The sequence below is a fragment of the Lithobates pipiens genome, unplaced genomic scaffold (genome assembly GCF_037356315.1).
Source record: "Lithobates pipiens isolate NorthernLeopardFrog02 unplaced genomic scaffold, aLitPip1_a1.2 Scaffold_16, whole genome shotgun sequence".
Lineage (NCBI taxonomy): Eukaryota > Metazoa > Chordata > Amphibia > Anura > Ranidae > Lithobates > Lithobates pipiens.
Genome location: NW_027507748.1, coordinates 452,208,942 through 452,229,178, shown reverse-complemented (window position 1 = coordinate 452,229,178; position 20,237 = coordinate 452,208,942). Strand labels below are relative to the sequence as shown.

The following is a 20,237-nucleotide window of genomic DNA, read 5'->3' as shown; positions in this document are numbered from 1 at the left end:
TGTTCACCAGAGCCTCGAGTGGTGAGGATGGACTTGGCTGCAACTGGCTCCAGGTCGCGACCCCCAGGGCCCCCCAGCTCACATCCACAGTAGGCAACAGGAGGATAGGGATGGTGAGGGACAAAGCCAAGGTTGGGGCCACAAGCAGACAGGAATAGTCGGGGACACGCCAAAAGGTCAGGATCACAGGCAAACAGGGATGGTCAAGGACACGCCAAAGTCGGTAACAGAATAAAAGCAGAGTACACGGCAGGTAACAGGAAGCTAACACACAAAGGTTTATCAGCAGGGCTGGCCTGCAGTGCACAGGTTAATATAAAGCTCTCTGATAGGAACTAGGGTGGAGCCATGCCAGAGGATGGATTCTAAAAGCAGTCAGGTGAGGGTCGGCTGGTCTCTAGAAATGAACACATGGAGACAGGTAAGCAGGTGAACTCTATTGCATAACCATGACTGTACCCCCCCCCCCCCTCTTACGAGGCCTCCCCCTTCCCCGCCTGGGACCAGGTTTAGAGGGGAACTTCAAATGAAACTTCCTCAACAGACGAGGTGCAAAGACCTCGGAAGCCGAAATCCACGACCTCTCCTCAAGACCAAAACCTTTCCAGTGCACGAGGTACTGGAGAATGCCTCTACGGAGTCGGGAATCCAAAATTTGGCTAACCTCGTACTCCTGATCATCCTCAGAGACCGGTGCTATGGTAGAGAGAGGACGAGAGAACTTATTGAGGACTAAAGGCTTCAGAAGGGCAACATGGAAGGAGTTAGAGATTTTGAGGCTTTTGGGAATCTGGAGCTTGAAACAAACTGGATTCAGTTTAGAAATTATGGTGTACGGACCAATGAATCTTGGAGCAAATGATTCCTGAACAGTAGCCAAAGCTGGAATGTCAGAAGAACAAGTCATAGGAAGAGGAAGCTGAGGATGTCTTCCATAAACAGTGACAAAGGGTGTTTTCTGAGAACTGACGTTGACATGATTATTGTGGGAGAACTCAGCCCACGGTAATAGTGATGCCCAATCATCATGATGGGCAGAGACCAAGGTACGGAGAAAGACCTCCAACTCCTGATAAACTCTCTCAGTCTGGCCATTGGATTGGGGATGATAAGAAGAGGTCAAATCCAAGGTAATGTCGAAGGATTTGCAAAAGGCTCTCCAAAAACGAGAAGTAAACTGCACACCCCTGTCCTAAAAGACATGAGAAGGAACACCATGAAGGCGGAAAATCTCTCGTACAAAAATGGGAACCAAGGCAGGGGCAGAAGGGAGACCAGGAAGAGGAACAAAATGAGCCATCTTGGAGAACCGATCGATTACTACCCAAATGGCCATATTATTCTCCGACAGTGGAAGATCAGTGATAAAATCCATGGCGATATGAGACCAGGGCTCCTTAGGAATGGGCAAAAGGCATGAGAAGACCAGCAGGGGCTTGAGTAGAAGATTTAGACTGAGCACAGACGTGACAAGCCTTAACATAGTCTTTAACATCCGAGCGGAAATTAGGCCACCAATAGTGACGACTGATGAGCAGGAAGGATCGGAGGAACCTAGCATGACCTGCCACCTTGGAATCATGTCCCCAATGAAGGATCTTAGTTCTTAGCTCCGTGGGAACAAAGGTCTTACCAGGAGGAATTTTAGATTCCAGGGTGGTAGAATGGGCAACAATGCATGAGGTAGGAATGATCGGCTCAGGATCAGGGTTGGACTCTTCATCCAAAGTGTCAGGCCGCGTACACACGCGGGGACTGTTCGCCCAACTTTGTCCGCTGAACAGTGTTTCGGCGGACAGTCCGCCCGTGTGTGGGCTTTCAGCGGACAGTTTCAGCGAACAGTCTGCTGAACAAAGTTTTTCGGAAATTCCGAAAAACTGTCCGCTGAAACTTGGTTTCAGCGAACAGTCCCCTCGTGTGTAGGCTTGTTCGTCAAACTAAGTTCCGCGCATGCTCAGAAAGGATTTACACGCCGAAAGTTGTAATGCAGTGTATAGGACGTCGTATTTTCCGTCCCGTCGTACGTGCCGTTCACGTCATCGCGCACGGTTTCAGCAAACTGTTCGTTCGTCGTGTGTGGGCAAGTCCGTCCATGCTAATTTTGAGCGGACTGTTCGCTGAAACTGTTTGGGTCCTTTCACACGGGGCGGATCAGTTCTGATCCGCCCCGTGGATATCCGTTTGCTCAGCGGGGATCACTCCGCCGATCCCCGCTGAGCAGGGAGATGACAGGTCTGTCTCTGCACACTGTGCAGGGACGGACCTGTCACAGCGCCGCTCTCCCCTATGGGAGATCGGATGACGACGGACCGCAGTGCCCGTCGTCATCCGATCCGATCCGCAGACGGATGGAAAAATAGCTTTTTCCTCCGTCACACTTTTTCGGATCGGAGCGGGTCGGATGTCAGCGGACATGTCACCGCTGACATCCGACGCTCCATAGAGCTCTATGGAGCACCCGTTCAGGTCCGCCTGAAAAACTGACAGGCGGGCCTGAACGGGACGTTAGTGTGAAAGGGGCCTTTGACGGACAAAGTTGAGCGAACAGTCCCCGCGTGTGTACGCGGCCTCAAATGACCTAGAGAGCGCATCAGCTCGACCGTTGCAGGAACCAGGTTTGTACGTAATCGTGAATTTAAAAACGGGAAAAGAAGAGACTCCACCTTGGTCTGTCTGGGGTTCAGACGTTTAGCATTCTGTAGGTACTGTAGCTTCTTATGATCAGTAAAGATCGTTATGGAGTGAGGGGAACCTTCCAAGAAATGACGCCACTCCTCCAACGCCAATATAATTGCGAGAAGTTCCCGATCACCAATGGCATAATTTCTCTCTGCCTGAGAATTTTTTTTGGAGAAGAACGCACATGGTTGACGTTTCTTCTCAAAGTCCTGAAGAAGCACAGCTCCCACCCCCATCGAAGAAGCGTCTACTTCAATAAAAAATGGGTCCTCAGGATTTGGTCTCCTCAAGAGAGGTCCAGAGACAAAGGCCTGTTTCAGATCGTGAAACGCAGAGACAGCCTCGGGAGGCCAGTCTTTGGCATTCGCACCCTTCTTGGTCAAAGCGATAATGGGCGCGGCAATGGAAGAGTAATTCCTTATGAACTGCCTATAATAATTTGTGAAGCCAAGAAAACGCTGTGTGGCCTTGAGGCTAGCGGGAAGGGGCCAGTTGGTAATGGCTGAGACCTTTCCGGGATCCATGCGAAGACCTGCACTAGAAACAAAACATCCCAGAAACAGGACCTTGGAACATTCAAAGGAACATTTCTCCATCTTAGCATAGAAATTGTTCTCTCTAAGGCGCTGAAGTACGGTGCGTACATGGTTTCTGTGAGCAGGCAGATTTTCGGAAAAGATGAGAATATCATCCAGATAGATGACAACAAACTGGCACAGTAGGTCCCTGAATATTTCATTGACGAAGTTCTTGAACACAGCTGGAGCATTACACAAACCAAAAGGCATAACCAGGTATTCGTAATGCCAGTCCCTAGTGTTAAACGCAGTCTTCCATTCGTTACCTTCCCGTATTCGAATGAGATTGTATGCATCTCTGAGATCCAACTTAGTGAAAATGGAAGCCCCCTTCAACCTGTCGAATAACTCAGATATTAGAGGTAAGGGGTATCGGTTTTTAATAGTCACTGCGTTTAAACCTCTATAGTCGATGCAGGGTCTGAGGGTACCATCCTTTTTGGCAACGAAAAAGAACCCTGCTCCTGCAGGCGATGAGGATTTCTGGATGAAACCTCTCTCCAGATTCTCGGCGACATACTCAGACATGGCCTGGGTCTCTGGAATGGACAGAAGGTAGGTACGACCCCTGGGCAGGGTTGCTCCAGGGACAAGGTCAATAGCACAGTCAAAAGATCTATGGGGAGGAAGCACCTCAGCAGACTTCTTACAGAACACATCCCGGAAATCGATGTATGCCGCGGGAAGATCAGACGATACAGATGTGGTAGCAATGGGAAGTTTCCCCTTGGGGCTCACCTTGAGAAGACAGGACTAGAAACACGAAGGGCCCCAAGCCAGGATCTGCCCAGAGACCCAGTCCATATGTGGCGAGTGGAGCTGTAGCCAAGGAAGGCCCAATACAATGGGAGTAGAGGCCTTGGGAAGGATGAGGAAGGAGATCCACTTCTGGTGGAGTATCCCTACTGACATCCTAATAGGTAGCATCTGGAAATGGATAGGACCCCCTGGGAGCACAGTGCCATAATTTGCCGAGACTACCAGTGGCGTAGCGAGGGGAGAAAGGGTAAGCTTCATAGAAGAAGCAGTTCTCCAGTCCATAAAATTGCCGGCAGCTCCGGAGTCCAGATATGCTAGGACCTATTGGGAAGAAGTGTCTACATGGAGGAACACCGGAAGAAGAAGACGAGAAGGTGATGTTTCTGGGTCCAATACTCCAACTTCCAAATGTATTACCCGAGCGTTTCCCGGACGAAGCGAGCAGCAGTCACGAAAATGACCCTTGCCACCACAATAAAGACACAAGCCCAGAGTTCTGCGTCTAGCATGTTCTTCGGGGGTTAGTCTGGTCCGGCCCAGCTGTATGGGTTCCTCAACAGACAGAGGATGCTCCACAGGGCGACGGGAAAAAAGTTCAGACTGACTAGGACCTAGGGGGTGCTGGCGTCTTTTTTCTAAGGACCTCTCCTGGAAACGAAGGTCAATCTGATTGCATAAGGAAATTACATCGTCCAGACCGGCGGGAATAGCTCTTCCTGCTAATTCGTCCTTCACTCGGTCAGAGAGGCCATGTAAAAAGGTTGCAACCAGGGCCTCATTGTTCCAGCTCAATTCAGCTGTGAGGATACGGAACTGAAGTGCATATCGTCCCACAGAACAAGATTCTTGACGAAGGCATAAAAGGGCACTAGCCGCAGAAGAAACCCGAGCTGGCTCCTCAAAGATATTACGAAAGAGCTTCAAGAAGTTGGACAGGCTGGAAACCACCGGATCATTTTTCTCCCACAGGGGAGCAGCCCAGGCTAAAGCTTCACCAGAGAGGAGGGAAATGATATAGGCCACCTTTGCCCAATCAAACAGAAAGTTTTGAGGCTGGAGCTCAAAATGAATGGTGCATTGGCTGAGGAAGCCCCTGCAGGCCTTGGAGTCCCCAGAGAAACGGGACGGAGCTGGCAGTAATAATGAATGCATGGATGCGACTGGTGTAGTCGCAAACTGTACTTGAGGCTGCAGGTTCGGGGTTCCCAAGGAAGCCTGTAGCTGCTCAAAGCGGGAAGCCAGATCTTGAAGGAATCGCATCACCTGAGTCTGATTAGATTCCTGGGTCTCGGGTCTCCGCACTATGCCCTGCAACGGATCAACTGCAGGGAGCAGCATGTCAGCCGGGTCCATGGGTGATCAAACTGTCAGGTCACCTTGAGGCCAGGTGACAGATGCACACTGTAGGGATTAGGAGTGCACCGCAAGGTTGTGGACCCTACGGCTGACTGCTGCTGACGGAGGTCAAGGTGATAGGAAGGCAGGGGCGCCAGAACACCAAGATGGATCCCACCAGGGATAGAGCATAAGATTCCCTGGGGCGCGGAGTCTAAGGCCGCGTACACACGCGCGGACTGTTCGCCCAACCTTGTTCGGCAAACAGTTTGTCAAACAGTCCGCTCAAAATTTGCATGAGCGGACTTGCCCACACACGAGCGGACTGTTTGACGAACAAGGTTGGGCAAACAGTTCGCTCAACTTTTGAAATGAACGGACTCGCCCACGTAAGGAGGAGGCAAATCCGCCCATTTCGAGCGCGTGTACAGGTAGGCGGGGCCCGCGAAGGAGACGTCGCGGGCTCCGCCGCCTGGAATGGGCTTAAAGGGGAACCCCAACGCCGAAAAAAATCGGCGTGGGGGTTCCCCCCAAGTCCACACCAGACCCTTGTCCGAGCACGCTACCCGGCCGGCCAGGAAAGGGGGGCGAGCGAGCGCGCCCCCCCCCTCCTGAGCCGTACCAGGCCGCGTGCCCTCAACATGGGGGGGTGCCTTGGGGAAGGGGGGGGCCGCGCGGCCCCCCCACCCCAAAGCACCTTGTCCCCATGTTGATGAGGACAAGGGCCTCTTCCCGACAACCCTGGCCGTTGGTTGTCGGGGTCTGCGGGCGGGGGGCTTATCGGAATCCGGGAGCCCCCTTTAAGAAGGGGGCCCCCGGATACCGGCCCCCCACCCTATGTGAATGAGTATGGGGTACAATGTACCCCTACCCATTCACCTGTGAAATAAAGTACAAATAAAAACACAACACAGGGGGAAAAAATATTTTATTGCACAGCCGGGGGTCTTCCGTCTTCGGGGGTCTTCTCGCCGGACTCCTCCGCTATGTGTGTGTAGCTCTTTTGCCAGCGGAGGAGTCCGGCTTTCTTCCTCCCCGCCGCCGGCCTCTTCTCCCGACTTCGGGGGTCTTGTCCCCCTCTTCGGTTCTTCTGCCGGGCCACCGCGCCTGGTCCGGTGGCCCGGTCTTCTGTCGCCGTCTTCCGTTCTTCTGTCGCCGCCTTCGGTTCTTCTGCCGGGCCACCGCGCCTTCTTGTAGCTCTTTTACAGGCGGTGGCCCGGTCTTCTGTCGCCGTCGCCGCCTTCCGTTCGTGTTCTTCTTCTTGTTCTTCTTGTTCTTCTCCAGGCGATGTTGACACGTCGCTCCCTCCGGCCGGAATGCCAGAGCCGCCCTGCGCTGTGACTTATATAGTGACAATGGGGCGGGGTCACATGGTATATGTCACATGGGTTGATGTCACATGGTGACCCCGCCCCCTTACGATGTCATAGTCCCCATGTGACATCAACCCATGTGACCAACCCATGTGACATATACCATGTGACCCCGCCCCATTGTCACTATATAAGTGACCGCACAGCGCGTCCCCGGCATTCCGGCCGGAGAGCTCGTCGAGTCAACATCGCCTGGAGAAGAACAAGAAGAACAAGAAGAAGAACAAGAACGGAAGGCGGCGACGGCGACAGAAGACCGGGCCACCGCCTGTAAAAGAGCTACAAGAAGGCGCGGTGGCCCGGCAGAAGAACCGAAGGCGGCGACAGAAGAACGGAAGACGGCGACAGAAGACCGGGCCACCGGACCAGGCGCGGTGGCCCGGCAGAAGAACCGAAGAGGGGGACAAGACCCCCGAAGTCGGGAGAAGAGGCCGGCGGCGGGGAGGAAGAAAGCCGGACTCCTCCGCTGGCAAAAGAGCTACACACACATAGCGGAGGAGTCCGGCGAGAAGACCCCCGAAGACGGAAGACCCCCGGCTGTGCAATAAAATATTTTTTCCCCCTGTGTTGTGTTTTTATTTGTACTTTATTTCACAGGTGAATGGGTAGGGGTACATTGTACCCCATACTCATTCACATAGGGTGGGGGGCCGGTATCCGGGGGCCCCCTTCTTAAAGGGGGCTCCCGGATTCCGATAAGCCCCCCGCCCGCAGACCCCGACAACCAACGGCCAGGGTTGTCGGGAAGAGGCCCTTGTCCTCATCAACATGGGGACAAGGTGCTTTGGGGTGGGGGGGCCGCGCGGCCCCCCCCTTCCCCAAGGCACCCCCCATGTTGAGGGCACGCGGCCTGGTACGGCTCAGGAGGGGGGGCGCGCTCGCTCGCCCCCCTTTCCTGGCCGGCCGGGTAGCGTGCTCGGACAAGGGTCTGGTGTGGACTTGGGGGGAACCCCCACGCCGATTTTTTTCGGCGTTGGGGTTCCCCTTTAAGCCCATTCCAGGCGGCGGAGCCCGCGACGTCTCCTTCGCGGGCCCCGCCTACCTGTACACGCGCTCGAAATGGGCGGACTTTCCGAGCGGGAACAGTCCGCTCATTTCGAAAGTACAGCGGACAGGCCCACACACGGGCGGACTGTTCGCTCAAACACAGTTTCAGCGGACAGTTTTTCGGAATTTCCGAAAGACTTTGTCCGTCCAACTGTCCGCTGAAACTGTCCGCTGAAAGCCCACACACGAGCGGACTGTCCGCCCAAACACTGTTCAGCGGACAAGGTTGGGCGAACAGTCCGCCCGTGTGTACGCGGCCTAAGAGCCAGCAGGTGTTCACCAGAGCCTCGAGTGGTGAGGATGGACTTGGCTGCAACTGGCTCCAGGTCGCGACCCCCAGCTCACACCCACAGTAGGCAACAGGAGGATAGGGATGGTGAGGGACAAAGCCAAGGTCGGGGCCACAAGCAGACAGGAATAGTCGGGGACACGCCAAAAGGTCAGGATCACAGGCAAACAGGGATGGTCAAGGACACGCCAAAGTTGGTAACGGAATAACAGCAGAGTACACGGCAGGTAACAGGAAGCTAACACATAAAGGTTGATCAGCAGGGCTGGCCTGCAGTGCACAGGTTAATATAGAGCTCTCTGATAGGAACTAGGGTGGAGCCATGCCAGAGGATGGATTATAAAAGCAGTTAGGTGAGGGTCGGCTGGTATCTAGAAATGAACACATGGAGACAGGTAAGCAGGTGAACTCTATTGCATAACCATGACATACAGTCAGCAGTACTAATTGGTGTATTCCGATGGCGAATATGTTTCCCCACTGTCAGAATACGAAGGCTCAGTGGAAAGGATCCCCGCATCCACATTAAATGTGTGTGGATAGGGGAATTAGGTGATTTTTTAATTCAACCTGCTGGTTGACAATAAAAAAAAAAACTAATGTATGGGCTGTCTTACCTTTTTCACGATAAAATCAATAAACATATTGAAAACAAAGTAATTTGAAAAGATAACAGTTGTCAGTAAAGCATGCTTCCAGCAACGTTAGCACAATTCGAGCATGCCTTAAAATAATTTGACACTTGAAAAGAATGTAAACTGCTTCTCTTGGTGGTGGTGAACTTTCAAGGGGTCCTCAATTATGGCCCTGACATGACCAAAGGGCCGTACATAGTATTGGGCATCTCTAGTGCTACAAAAGAATAAACGACAGGTTATAAACTGTGGACATGCCACAAGCATGGCCGTAGACTAAAGGCTAAGGTCCTTGCGCACAAGTGTCATCAGTTCCATTCCGAAAATTGATTTTAAAAAATGTATAAAAACTGAATCTTTTTACATATGTTTATTCATCATTCTTCAGTTCAGTTCAGTTTACATCAGTATACAACTGTTTTTCATGTGTCCATTTTTTAGCTGTTGAAGAAAATTGAGTTTTTCTTGTCTAAATAGAGTTGTATATGGAAAGGATGTAAACATTCAACATCCGTTTAGATCAGCAAAGTCAAGAAATTCTGCAAACCTTTGCAGTACTTTTATAAAGACATGAATGGACTCAGATTAAAGTGGAAGTAAACAGACATATGTCCATTTACAAACATCCTCTAATAAACATACGCTGTAGTTCAGCGCCCTTGTGAAAGGGGTCAAATTGCAGAAAAAGTGTTTCAGGAAACATGTGACATGTGCTGGGGGCATGTTACATGCTGCTATGGATCACTATTAAAAATACAGCCTCTTTACAAACCATTGATCTCATATTTGTGTTCCATACAGTCCCCATAAAAATTGCTGTACCCAAGATCAATTATAAAATATTTTAAAAAAATACATAACGAGATACATGAATGGACAGTACCAAAATTAAAGTACTCAAAAAACAAAGCAAACTAAACCTAATCTAATGACTATTTTTTTCCTTAATCTGTCTGCGATCTGGTTCTGGCAGTTGAATGGGGCCTCAGTTCGGGAAGTGCAGGTACTACAGTACCTAGGGACAGTTCTTCTAATTCTCATTAGGTGCTACATTTTCTCACAACCCTTTATTAACGTGGCTCCTTTATTTGACTTTAGAAATATACTCGAACATTTAGACCTCATACATACTGCGGGTTCATTTACTAAAACTGGAGAGTGCAAAATATGGTCCAGTTCTCCATGGTAGCTAATCAGCTTCTAACTTGAGCTTGTTCAATTAAGCTCTGACAAAAAAAAAACATGGAAGCTGTTTGGTTTCTATGCAGAGCTGCACCAGATTTTGTACTCTCCAGTTTTAGTAAATCAACCCCTGTAAGTTTGTTAGCAGCAGCAAAAATGTGGTAAAAAGCAGCATTTTGTATGGGCGTTAATGCACAGAATTCTGGCCAATAAAATGCATTAACGTGGGAATGCACCTAGAGTTATGTGCATCAACGCGCATTAAGGAGCTTTTGAACATTTTTTTTCTGCCTGTAAACTCCCCTGCCACTAAACCTCTGAAAACGCCTATAGTGTGCGTGGACACATAGGCTAACATGGAGGGGAGTTAACAGGCAGAGAAAGCTTCTTTGAGCTTCAGTGTGCATGAGGCCTTAAATTAGGTGAATTTTAAAAATGTAATAATTCAACTACTAAACTCAGAACAAAACGAATTGGGCTTTCAAAAGAAGTATTTATGTTTACATTATTATTAACTATAATAAAATCCAGGACACAAAAATGTTTTAATTTAAATTACCTTGTGTACAGAAACTCTCCAGCTGCTGTTGCCAGTGGCCTGTGTGTAGCATATACAAACTGGTACAACATCTCACAATCTTCACTCCCAAACACATCTTCACAGTTTCTGCAAGAAGATAAACCAGACCCTATTCTGTGAGGTCAGTTTCATTCCAACACAACAAAGGACAACACATTTATTGTACAAATGCACAAATAAAGCGATTCTTCACTTTGTGTAAAGTGCTACTGGTAGTACCAGAAGGACAACAATACCTCTGGTACAGAGATATTCTTTCATTCCCTGTAATAAGAAGTGACTTGGTACTTCTACTGTATATGTAGTGCTATTTAAAAATTTATAAATTAATACAAATAGTATTAATATATAATGTGACTAAAGATAATAAGATGCAAACACACAAAATGTATTAGTATTATCAAATCCAATATTTTATAAATTACGTTTTCCTTTTTATGATGGGAGAAATTCACCTATATCCTCTCTGCATTTAATAAAGATAGATATAGGAGTTGATTTACTAAAATTGGAGAGTGCAAAATCTGGAGCAGCTGTGCATAGTAGCCAATCAGCTTCTAATTTCAGTTTGGTCAATTAAGCTTTGACAATAAAACTTAGAAGCTGATTGGTTTCTATGCAGAGCTGCACCAAATTTTGCACTCTTCAGTTTTAGTAAATCAACCCCACAGTCTTTATTTGAGGAATTGCAGGTAGAGTGTATGGGCTTATGACAAACTAATCCAGAACCACAACAAAAGCTTATTGATCGCCAATCTTGTACATACAGAACCAACTTGAACTTTGAAGCACGCACAAAAAGATCTGCCAAAAAAAAAAAGAAGATATGCTATCCTAGTATAATGAACACCTAAAAAGGTTAAAGCATATAAATATTGTGAGTATCCACAAAACATAGAACAAACAATGCATTTTTCATCAGAGGAACAAAAGCACCTTGATATTTACATACGTTATATCAATTGGGATTAAGGCATAGCATTCCCTGAAGAGGAGGAAAGTAAGGAGAAGAGGTATGGGTATGGATTGAGTGCAAGTGAATAATCCCCCTTCTTAAAGGGGAAGGTGCAAGTTGGCCTATTAAAATTTATAGGTCAAAAAAAGAACGTGAGAAATTGGTGTGAATGTGAAGCACGAGAGAAATCTCATAAGGGGGGGTCACAAAGAGACTGTTTATACTGTGGGACAATTTTTCACACTGTTGCACGTGGAGGTAACACTTATATAGATGTTATGGATTGAAGCTGTATATTACATTGAGTAGAAATATCTCAGCTTACTGGATAATGTTTAGTTTAGTAGTTGAACACACAGAGAGCCGGGCTGCACTATACATTTACTAGCACAAAGCATTAAAGTGGAACAATGCTCACCTAAAATCCAGCGACGCGCTGTCCCCGGAACTCCCCACCTCCCTCCTCCGTGTCTCAATGGTCAGCCGCTGTCATTGGCCAGACCGAGAAGACGCATGCGTGGGAATTTCATCAGATTTGCCATTTCTGAAATTGCACAGTGAACTGCACTTGTGCAGCTTACTGTACAGGGGTGGACAGGCAGGTAAGTGGCTTTAATGCATTAAAAATCCTGCCTGTCTGCAGATTTTCATTTCCTAGCCTAAAGTTCAACTGTCATGTTTCATAGGCAAAAGGGAGGTTCAAAAACACTGGTTATTTTTTTAATGGACATGAGGGTAGCTGTATGCTTGAAAATAGTGGTCTCCATTATGCAACTGTAATAACTGTAAATATGTTCTGTTTTGATCTTTCCCTGAAAATGTCATATATTTATCCATGACTAAATATTATACTTAGATTTAACAGCTTATTTGCTATTTATCAACTTCTATATAAAGAATCCATACACAGAATATTTATATATGAAAGGTTGTAACTTAAGTTTATATTTCTATAATTAGATCTAAAATATCAGCTTTGTTCTTTTGAACAAAAGGTGTTTTTGAATCAGACAAGTAAGAATAACATATTTCAAGTTTACTATGGTCATGGATCATTTGTTATTAGCTGTCATTACAGACGTCATATGTTATTATTGGTATACATTACATATTCTGAATTAATATAAATTGTTATGTAAAAGAGGTATTTGTTCCTCATTATTACTTAACTGAGTTATACAACTGACTACTGCTGATGAAATATCTGACAGTTCTGCCATACGTGGAAAACTTGTCATTACTGACAACTGGTGACAATCCATTGCATGATGGGCAGCCATTAAACTCTACAGTGTAAAAGTGAGACCATGGCTATAGCCAAGCTGCTATGTCAGTAATGATGTGGAACTGTCTACTTTTCCCTGAAAGGCTAAGTGATGGCTCTGCATGATCCATCACTCGGTCTACAATCCCCTAGCAATAAGTAGGAAATGACTAACAACACTAGCAGAGAGATAATTCAAATACTTTAGCAGCAAATATTAAACAAATGCAGTAAAAGGTACACATAGGTATTATTGAGTATTGCAAACCTTAGTTCTGCTTAATTTGATTTAAATAAATATTTTTGGTGACATTCAGACATCAAAAATGTAGGGCAAGCCTATTCCTGCTACTTCTTTAAAGCTGTTAGAAGTAACATGTAGTACTGTCAGAGTGCTCCTCAACCGACATGCAAATGCCCTGGGGTGAAATGCGCCTGGAGATTACATTAAAATTCTGCCAACTTATTATAGTGTCTGTGCCATGCTGACCTGTATTACGTACTCACCTTTCCATTATTATCTATACATAATACTTCAACAAACTTCCAATGCTCCTGTGAGCTTCCATTCAATTATGGATTTAAAATCTGTCAATATTTCAAGACTCTGCATATTAAATAAAGTTATTTTGGAAAATGTAGTTCTCAAACTGTTGGAAAAAACAACTAGTAATACTATGGGTCTTACTTTGCCTGGCGGTGCAATGACTACAGTATGTAAAGCAGTATTCCACAGTGGACTTCGATTTACACCGTTTAAACAATTTTTTTTATTACTGTACTACCTGACTTTAAAAAAACTCAAAAAGTCAGTCATGTACAAGCAAAACACAGCTCAGCCAATAAAGAGCTATTAGCCACAAAAAAACAAAAGACGAAATAGGTTTTTCAGCAGTGTTTGAAAAGTAGCCAATTATTGTATAAGGAAAGTTGTGAATTCTGGGTAGGATTAGGCATTCAGTAATACTATGACCTAGAGCTGCACGATTTTGGCTAAAATGAGAATCACTATTTTTTTGCTCAGAATAAAGATCACGATTCTCTCACAATTCTGGCAGCGTAACATCATGTTTCACATTAAAGATTGGACTAAAATTGGACTAACTTTACTGTTTATTTATTTTTTTAATTCATTAAAGTGTATTTTTTTTTTTTACAAAAAATTGCAAAAATATTGCAACAACCACCATTTTATTCTGTAGGGTCTGTGCTAAAAGAAATATATATCATGTTTGAAGGTTCTGAGTAATTTTCTAGCAATAAATATTGATTTTCACAGCAAGTGCCAGAAAACGGAAAATTGTTACCAATACTTACTGTAATTTTCCTTTCCTGGCCTGCCCTCACGTCAGCACACAATGGGATAACCCCTTCCTCCAGTCTCTCAGTACCACCTTCTCTTAGCTGATAAAAGGGAGCCCCTCCTCCCCTGCCCTTGTTCCATTACTAGCCGACGACAGGCTTGTAATGAGGGGAAAAAGATTGTGCTGACGTGAGGGCAGGTTACCAATACTTACTGTAATTTTCCTTTCCTGGCCTGCCCTCACGTCAGCGCAATCTTTTTCCCCTCACTACAAGCCTGTCGTCCGCTAGCAATGGAACAAGGGCAGGGGAGGAGGGGCTCCCTTTTATCAGCTAAGAGAAGGTGGTACTGAGAGACTGGAGGAAGGGGTTATCCCATTGTGTGCTGACGTGAGGGCAGGCCAGGAAAGGAAAATTACAGTAAGTATTGGTAACAATTTTCCGTTTTCTGGCACTTGCTGTGAAAATCAATATTTATTGCTAGAAAATTACTCAGAACCTTCAAACATGATATATATTTCTTTTAGCACAGACCCTACAGAATAAAATGGTGGTTGTTGCAATATTTTTGCAATTTTTTGTAAAATAAAAATACACTTTAATGAATAAAAAAAAAAAAAAAAAACAGTAAAGTTAGTCCAATTTTAGTCCAATCTTTAATGTGAAAGATGATGTTACGCTGCCAGAATCAGCTAAGAGAAGGTGGTACTGAGAGACTGGAGGAAGGGGTTAACCCATTGTGTGCTGACGTGAGGGCAGGCCAGGAAAGGAAAATTACAGTAAGTATTGGTAACAATTTTCCGTTTTCCTGGCCAGCCTCGCGTCAGCACACAATGGGATTTGATTTAGCTGATATAGGGTGGGATAACAAAAAGAGTTGGAAAATAACTGGTAATACTACTTTAGTGAATAGTTTATTTTGCTTGGAAGGGTGCTGACACCACTGCGCTTCCAAAATTTGATGCACTAGCTGCTGTGACATCTAAACTGTAATGTCTTGCAAAGGTTTCGCAGGAGCCTCAACTAGCAGTCCTGCATATGTCTTCAACCGATATTTTAGCCCCTCTTGTAGAATGAGCTCTAATAACTTGTGGAGGTGTCCGCCCCTGTTTCTCATATGTGAGGCTTATCCCCTTAGTGATCCAGGTAGCTATGGTTCTAGCTGATGCCGCTTCACCTCTTCTAGGTCCTGATGGCAGGACGAACAAGGTATCCATTTTGCGCAACTGTAGAGAGCGGTTTAAGTAGGTTGGATATAAGTTGACCACGTCCAATGGTCTGAGATCTAGTTCCTCCTCTTGTCTCAGCGGTTGCGTGAAGCTGGGTAGGACCACCTCCCAATTTACATGGAACTTGGAAACCACCTTAGGGGGTTAAGGCTGGTGAGGGCCTTATGATCACTTTGTCTGGGAGAATGATGCAAAAGGAACTCTCCTTGCTGACCTTATGGCTGTGAGGAAAATCAGCTTGACTGTCAGGAACCATAGTGGGCATGTCTCCGCAGGCAAGAATGGATGTTGGAGCAAAGCTTTTAGCACTGTGCCCAAGTCCCAATGTTTGCGGACAATGGGGAGAAATTTTGTTGTAAAGCGAATTCTGTAAATTCTCTCCAAATCCTGGTGTATGTGGCATTAGTTGTGGCCCTTCTTGACTTCAATAGTGTCGAGATTACCTCCTCTGAGATGCCCTTAGACTACAGTCTGGCTGATTCAACAACCATGCTGTCAGTTGCAATCTGCCTGGGTTGGGGTGACACCATTGGTCCTGCTGTAGAAGGTCCCTCTTCAGCGGAAGCCTTATTGGGGGAACTGCCGCCATCTGCAGGAGCAGTGGGAACCATGGCCTTCGTGGCCAGAACGGTAGGATTGCAATTGCATGGACGTTCTCCCTCGCAATTTTTTATAGGGTTTTCATTATCAGTGGTACCGGTGGAAAAACCTAGACTAGGGGAAATTCCCATGTGATTGAGAAGGCATCTTGGGCTAGCGCTTCGTTGCAGTGGAATCTTGACACAACCTGGGGGTACCTGTGCATTCTCTGGGGTCACCATCAGATCTACCGAGGGTGTACTCCACCTGTAAAAGATTGTTTTCAGATAGTCCTTATTGAGTGTCCACTCGTTTGTGTTGGGAAAATCCCGACTCAGATGGTCTGCTATGTAATTTTGACTGCCCGAAATGTAGGCTGCCGTCAAGGCTTCCACATGTGCCTTGGCCCAGGCGAATATCTTGGTTGCCAACTGCAGCAGCGGCAAGCTCTTGGTTCCTCCCTGATTGGTTATATAAGCGACTGCTGTCTGGTTGTCCAACATAAGCTTGACCAGAGCTCCCTGAATCAGGTTCTCGAATGCCAGTGGGCTAAGTATCTTGCTTGTACTACAAAAGGTTGAAGTGTCTGGTCTCCATCCTGCTCCATTTGCCTTGAACCCATCTGCCAAGGCAGTGAGTACCCCAGCCCCGGAGACTGGCATCCGAGGTTATTTGGATCCAATCTCTGGGGCAGAGAGGCATGCCCCGCGACAGAGTTCCTGGCACTATCCACCACGCCTATGCCCTGGCGGATCCGTCTTGGTATGAATATTTTTTGGTGGAGTGATACTCCATCCCACGGTTCAAAAATGATGTTTGGAATGCCCTTGTATGGAATCTTGCCCAGGGAACAGCTGGGGTTGCTGCGGTAAACATTCCAAGAAGCGTCATACAGTCCCTCGCCGACAGCGACAAGGACCCCATCACGTTGTTCATGCAGGCTACTAGCTCAGCTATCTTGCAATGTGGTAGCGAGACCTGCCCTTTGCTTGTGTTGAAAACAAGCTCTAGGTACTCCATCTCTTGGGAGGGAATCAACTGGCTCTTCTGCTTGTTGATATATAATCCAGCGAATTTGGATAGAATTTTCAGCACCACTTCGCCTTGTGCTGTTAACTCTTCGCTTGCACAGGCCACTACCAAGATGTCGTCTATGTAGAAGAAAATTTTTATGCCCCTCAAACGTATAACGGTGATGGTAGCTAGCAAGATCTTGGAAAAGACTCGAGGTGCTGTGCTGATTCCTAAGGGAAGACATTTGAACTGGAAATGATCTTCCCCTACCATGAAACTCATGTATCTTTGGTGATGCCTGTTGATTGGGACATGAAGGTAAGCATCTGCTAAATCGACTGATATTAGCCAGTCCCCTGTTTGCAGAATTGATATAATTGTAAATATTGATTCCATCTTAAATGTCTTGGGATCGATGTAGTGATTTAGAGATCTTAAGTCTAAGACCGGTCTGAGACCTCCGGAGGCTTTGGGCACCAGAAAAATTGGGGAGTAAACCCCTGTTCCCTGGTGCTTTACAGGAACCGGCGAGCTTGCCTCTTTCTGAAGTAATTCGGTCACATATTCTTGCAAGCACCTTCGTTTCTTCTGATCTTGTGGCCATTCTGTCTGGACAAAGATGTCTGGTGGTTTTTCTCGAAACATTATCTTGTACCCTCGTTTGACTGTTTTCTGAACCCATTGGTCCTTGACCTTCTCCACCCATCCCTTCCAAAAAGATGCCAACCTGGCACCCACCTGGGGGTGATGGGCGGTCAACCCGTCAAAAGGACTGCTCCGGTTTCTTAGCGGTCTGAGCGGCCTTAGCCTTCACGTTCCGAAGAAAGGAGCTTTGTGAGCCTCTCCATTGGGGTCTTGTATATTCTCGGCCTGGTCTATATGACCTGGCCTCCTGCGACCTTATGAACTCTGATTGGCCTGACCGAGCGGTTTGCTGTCTCCTTTTGGGTTCTGTGGTAGCAGACCAGACTTCCCTCCAGTAGCTTGTTTAATAGCTTCCTCCAGGGTGTCCCCGAAAAGCATCTTGCCCTTGTATGGAATGTTACCAAGTGCCTGTTTCGAGGTACTGTCTGCCACCCAATGGCGTAACCATAGGGCCCTTTTTGCCGTTACTGAAAACATCATAATTCTTGCAAGCAGTTTTGCTAGGTCTATAGAGGCTTCTGCCAAAAAGGGGGCTGAGAGATAAAGTTCCTCCATTGCTGAAATGATTCGGGCCGTCTCTACCTCAGACTTCCGGACATTTGTCTCCACATTTGTGACCCAGCCCTTCAGCGTCCTGGAGATTGAAGTTAGGGCTATGGCCGGGCGACAAGCTGCTCCAGCAGTTAAATAGATTCTCTTTAGATCTGTGTCTGTGCGTCTGTCCATTGGGTCTCTGAAGGTTGTAGAATTCTGCAATGGCAGGGGCACCTGCTTTGCTAGGCGCTGCAAGGCCGCATCTACCCCTGGAGGTGACTCCCAAAAGGCAGCATCTGGGGTGTTAAATGGGTATAATCTTAAAAAGTGATTTTGTATGTTCGCCTTCCCTTCCGGCTTTCCCCATTCCTCATCGCATAATTTGCGGATCTCCGTCATGAACGAGAAGGTTGCCCCTTGCCTTTTCAAGTTAGGGAAATATCTTTTAATTTTTTCCGGAGACATGTCTTGTTCCCAGTCTATGGCCTCCTTCACTGCTACAATGTAAGGGTCTATGAGTTGGAAGTCGAACAAATATTCCAACGGTTCATCAGAGTCTGAAGAATCTCCTGAAGATATTTCAAGCCCTGGTGATGTGTCTTGCTTCTGCTTAGATACGTTCTTGGCTCTAGGCTTAGTCCCGGAGGCACTGCGACCGCCTGCATACACTCTGTCACCGCCCTCTTGAATATAGTCTTTTGTCCTACGTGCCTCTGTTTCTCTATCTGTGGTTACATCTCTTATGCATTCTGCACACAAGAGCTTTTCAGGGGCAGATGGTGCTGAACAAGCCCAGCAGAGGCCTTTGGTGGGACAGCCTCTTGACGCACTTGGTTCTGCCGCCCTAGCTGTCTGAGCATTTTTGCGGCTTGGACTGCCCGTTGCTTGGGGTCTATGTCCTGTGCGTGACCCAGATGCATGCGGAGATTTTGAGCGGTGGCAGGACTTTATCTTCCACGTCTTTTTTTAGGACTTCTGCTCCTATAAAGACAAAACACCTTATCAGGCTGGTGTTGCACTCTTTTGTTTTGTGGCCCCCGTAGACCCCTCATACCTTTCCGACGATCTTCCTGCACTTTGGGGCTGTGGTGAGCTCCTACTACAGCAACAAAAGACAGGATATACAAATAAGAAAAAAAGAAGTCCCTATTCTATCGCTTTTCTCTCTTTTTTTTTTTTTTTTTTTTTACTGGCTCTTTAACCACTTCCCGACCAGCGCACGACGATGTACGTCGACAGAATGGCACGGGCAGGCATATTGGCGTAAAGGTACGTCCAATATTCGATGCCGCCCTGCCATCGGGAGCGCGCTGGTCGGGACCCCCGTGAGTCCGGTCGCGGGACCCGCGGACTCGATCGCCGCGGGCATCCCCGCGATCGTCTCACGGAGCGGCCGAATGGAGGAAATGCTGTGTAAACAACATTTTTCCATTCTGCCTTGCAACTAGTGACGCTGATCTCTGCTCCATGTGATTGGAGCAGAGATCAGTGTACACTAAATGAAAGCCCAACCCCCCCACAGTTAGTAACACACCCCTAGGAACACTTAACCCCTACACTGCCACCCACTGGTTAACCCTTTCACTGCCAGTGTCATTTACACAGGAATCACTGCATTTATATAGCAGTGATTACTGTATAAATGACAATGGTCCCAAAAATGTGTTTTATAATGTCCGATGGGTCCCCGACAATGTCGCAGTCACAATAAAAATCGCAGATTGCCGCCATTACTAGTAAAAAATAAATAATAAAAAATTATTAATAAAAATGCTATAAAACTATCCCTATTTTGTAAACGCTATAACTTTTGCGCAAACCAATCAATAATCGCTTATTGCGATTTTTTTTACCAAAAATATGTAGAAGAATACGTATCGGCCTAAATTGAGGGAAAAAAATGTTTTTTATATATTTTTGGGGGATATTTATTATAACAAAAAGTAAAAAATAATGCGTTTTTTTCAAAATTGTCGCTCTATTTTTGTTTATAGCGCAAAAAATAAAAACCGCAGGGGTGATCAAATACCACCAAAAGAAAGCTCTATTTGTGGGAAAAAAAAGGACGTCAATTTTGTTTGGGAGCCACATCGCACGACCGCGCAATTGTCAGTTAAAGCGACGCAGTGCCGAATCGCAAAAAGTGGCCTGGTCTTTGACCAGCAAATTGGTCCGGTCTGAAAGTGGTTAAAGGAAAAAACTTTACCTTAATACTGGATATGAAGTCACTTAGGGTGGCAGCAGATTTGTAGGGTATC

The 20,237-nt window shown here is 46.6% G+C and overlaps 1 protein-coding gene across 4 annotated transcripts in view; it reads right to left on the bottom strand.

The window, feature by feature from the left end:
* Nucleotides 1-20,237, bottom strand: part of LOC143983296 (cohesin subunit SA-2-like) — a 155,058-nt gene that overhangs the window by 76,277 nt on the left and 58,544 nt on the right. For all 4 annotated transcript variants that reach the window (XM_077482810.1, XM_077482811.1, XM_077482812.1 and 1 more), the window contains one exon: nucleotides 10,437-10,544. In XM_077482810.1, coding sequence (XP_077338936.1) covers nucleotides 10,437-10,544 — 108 coding nt within the window. The remainder of the gene's footprint in view (nucleotides 1-10,436; nucleotides 10,545-20,237) is intronic.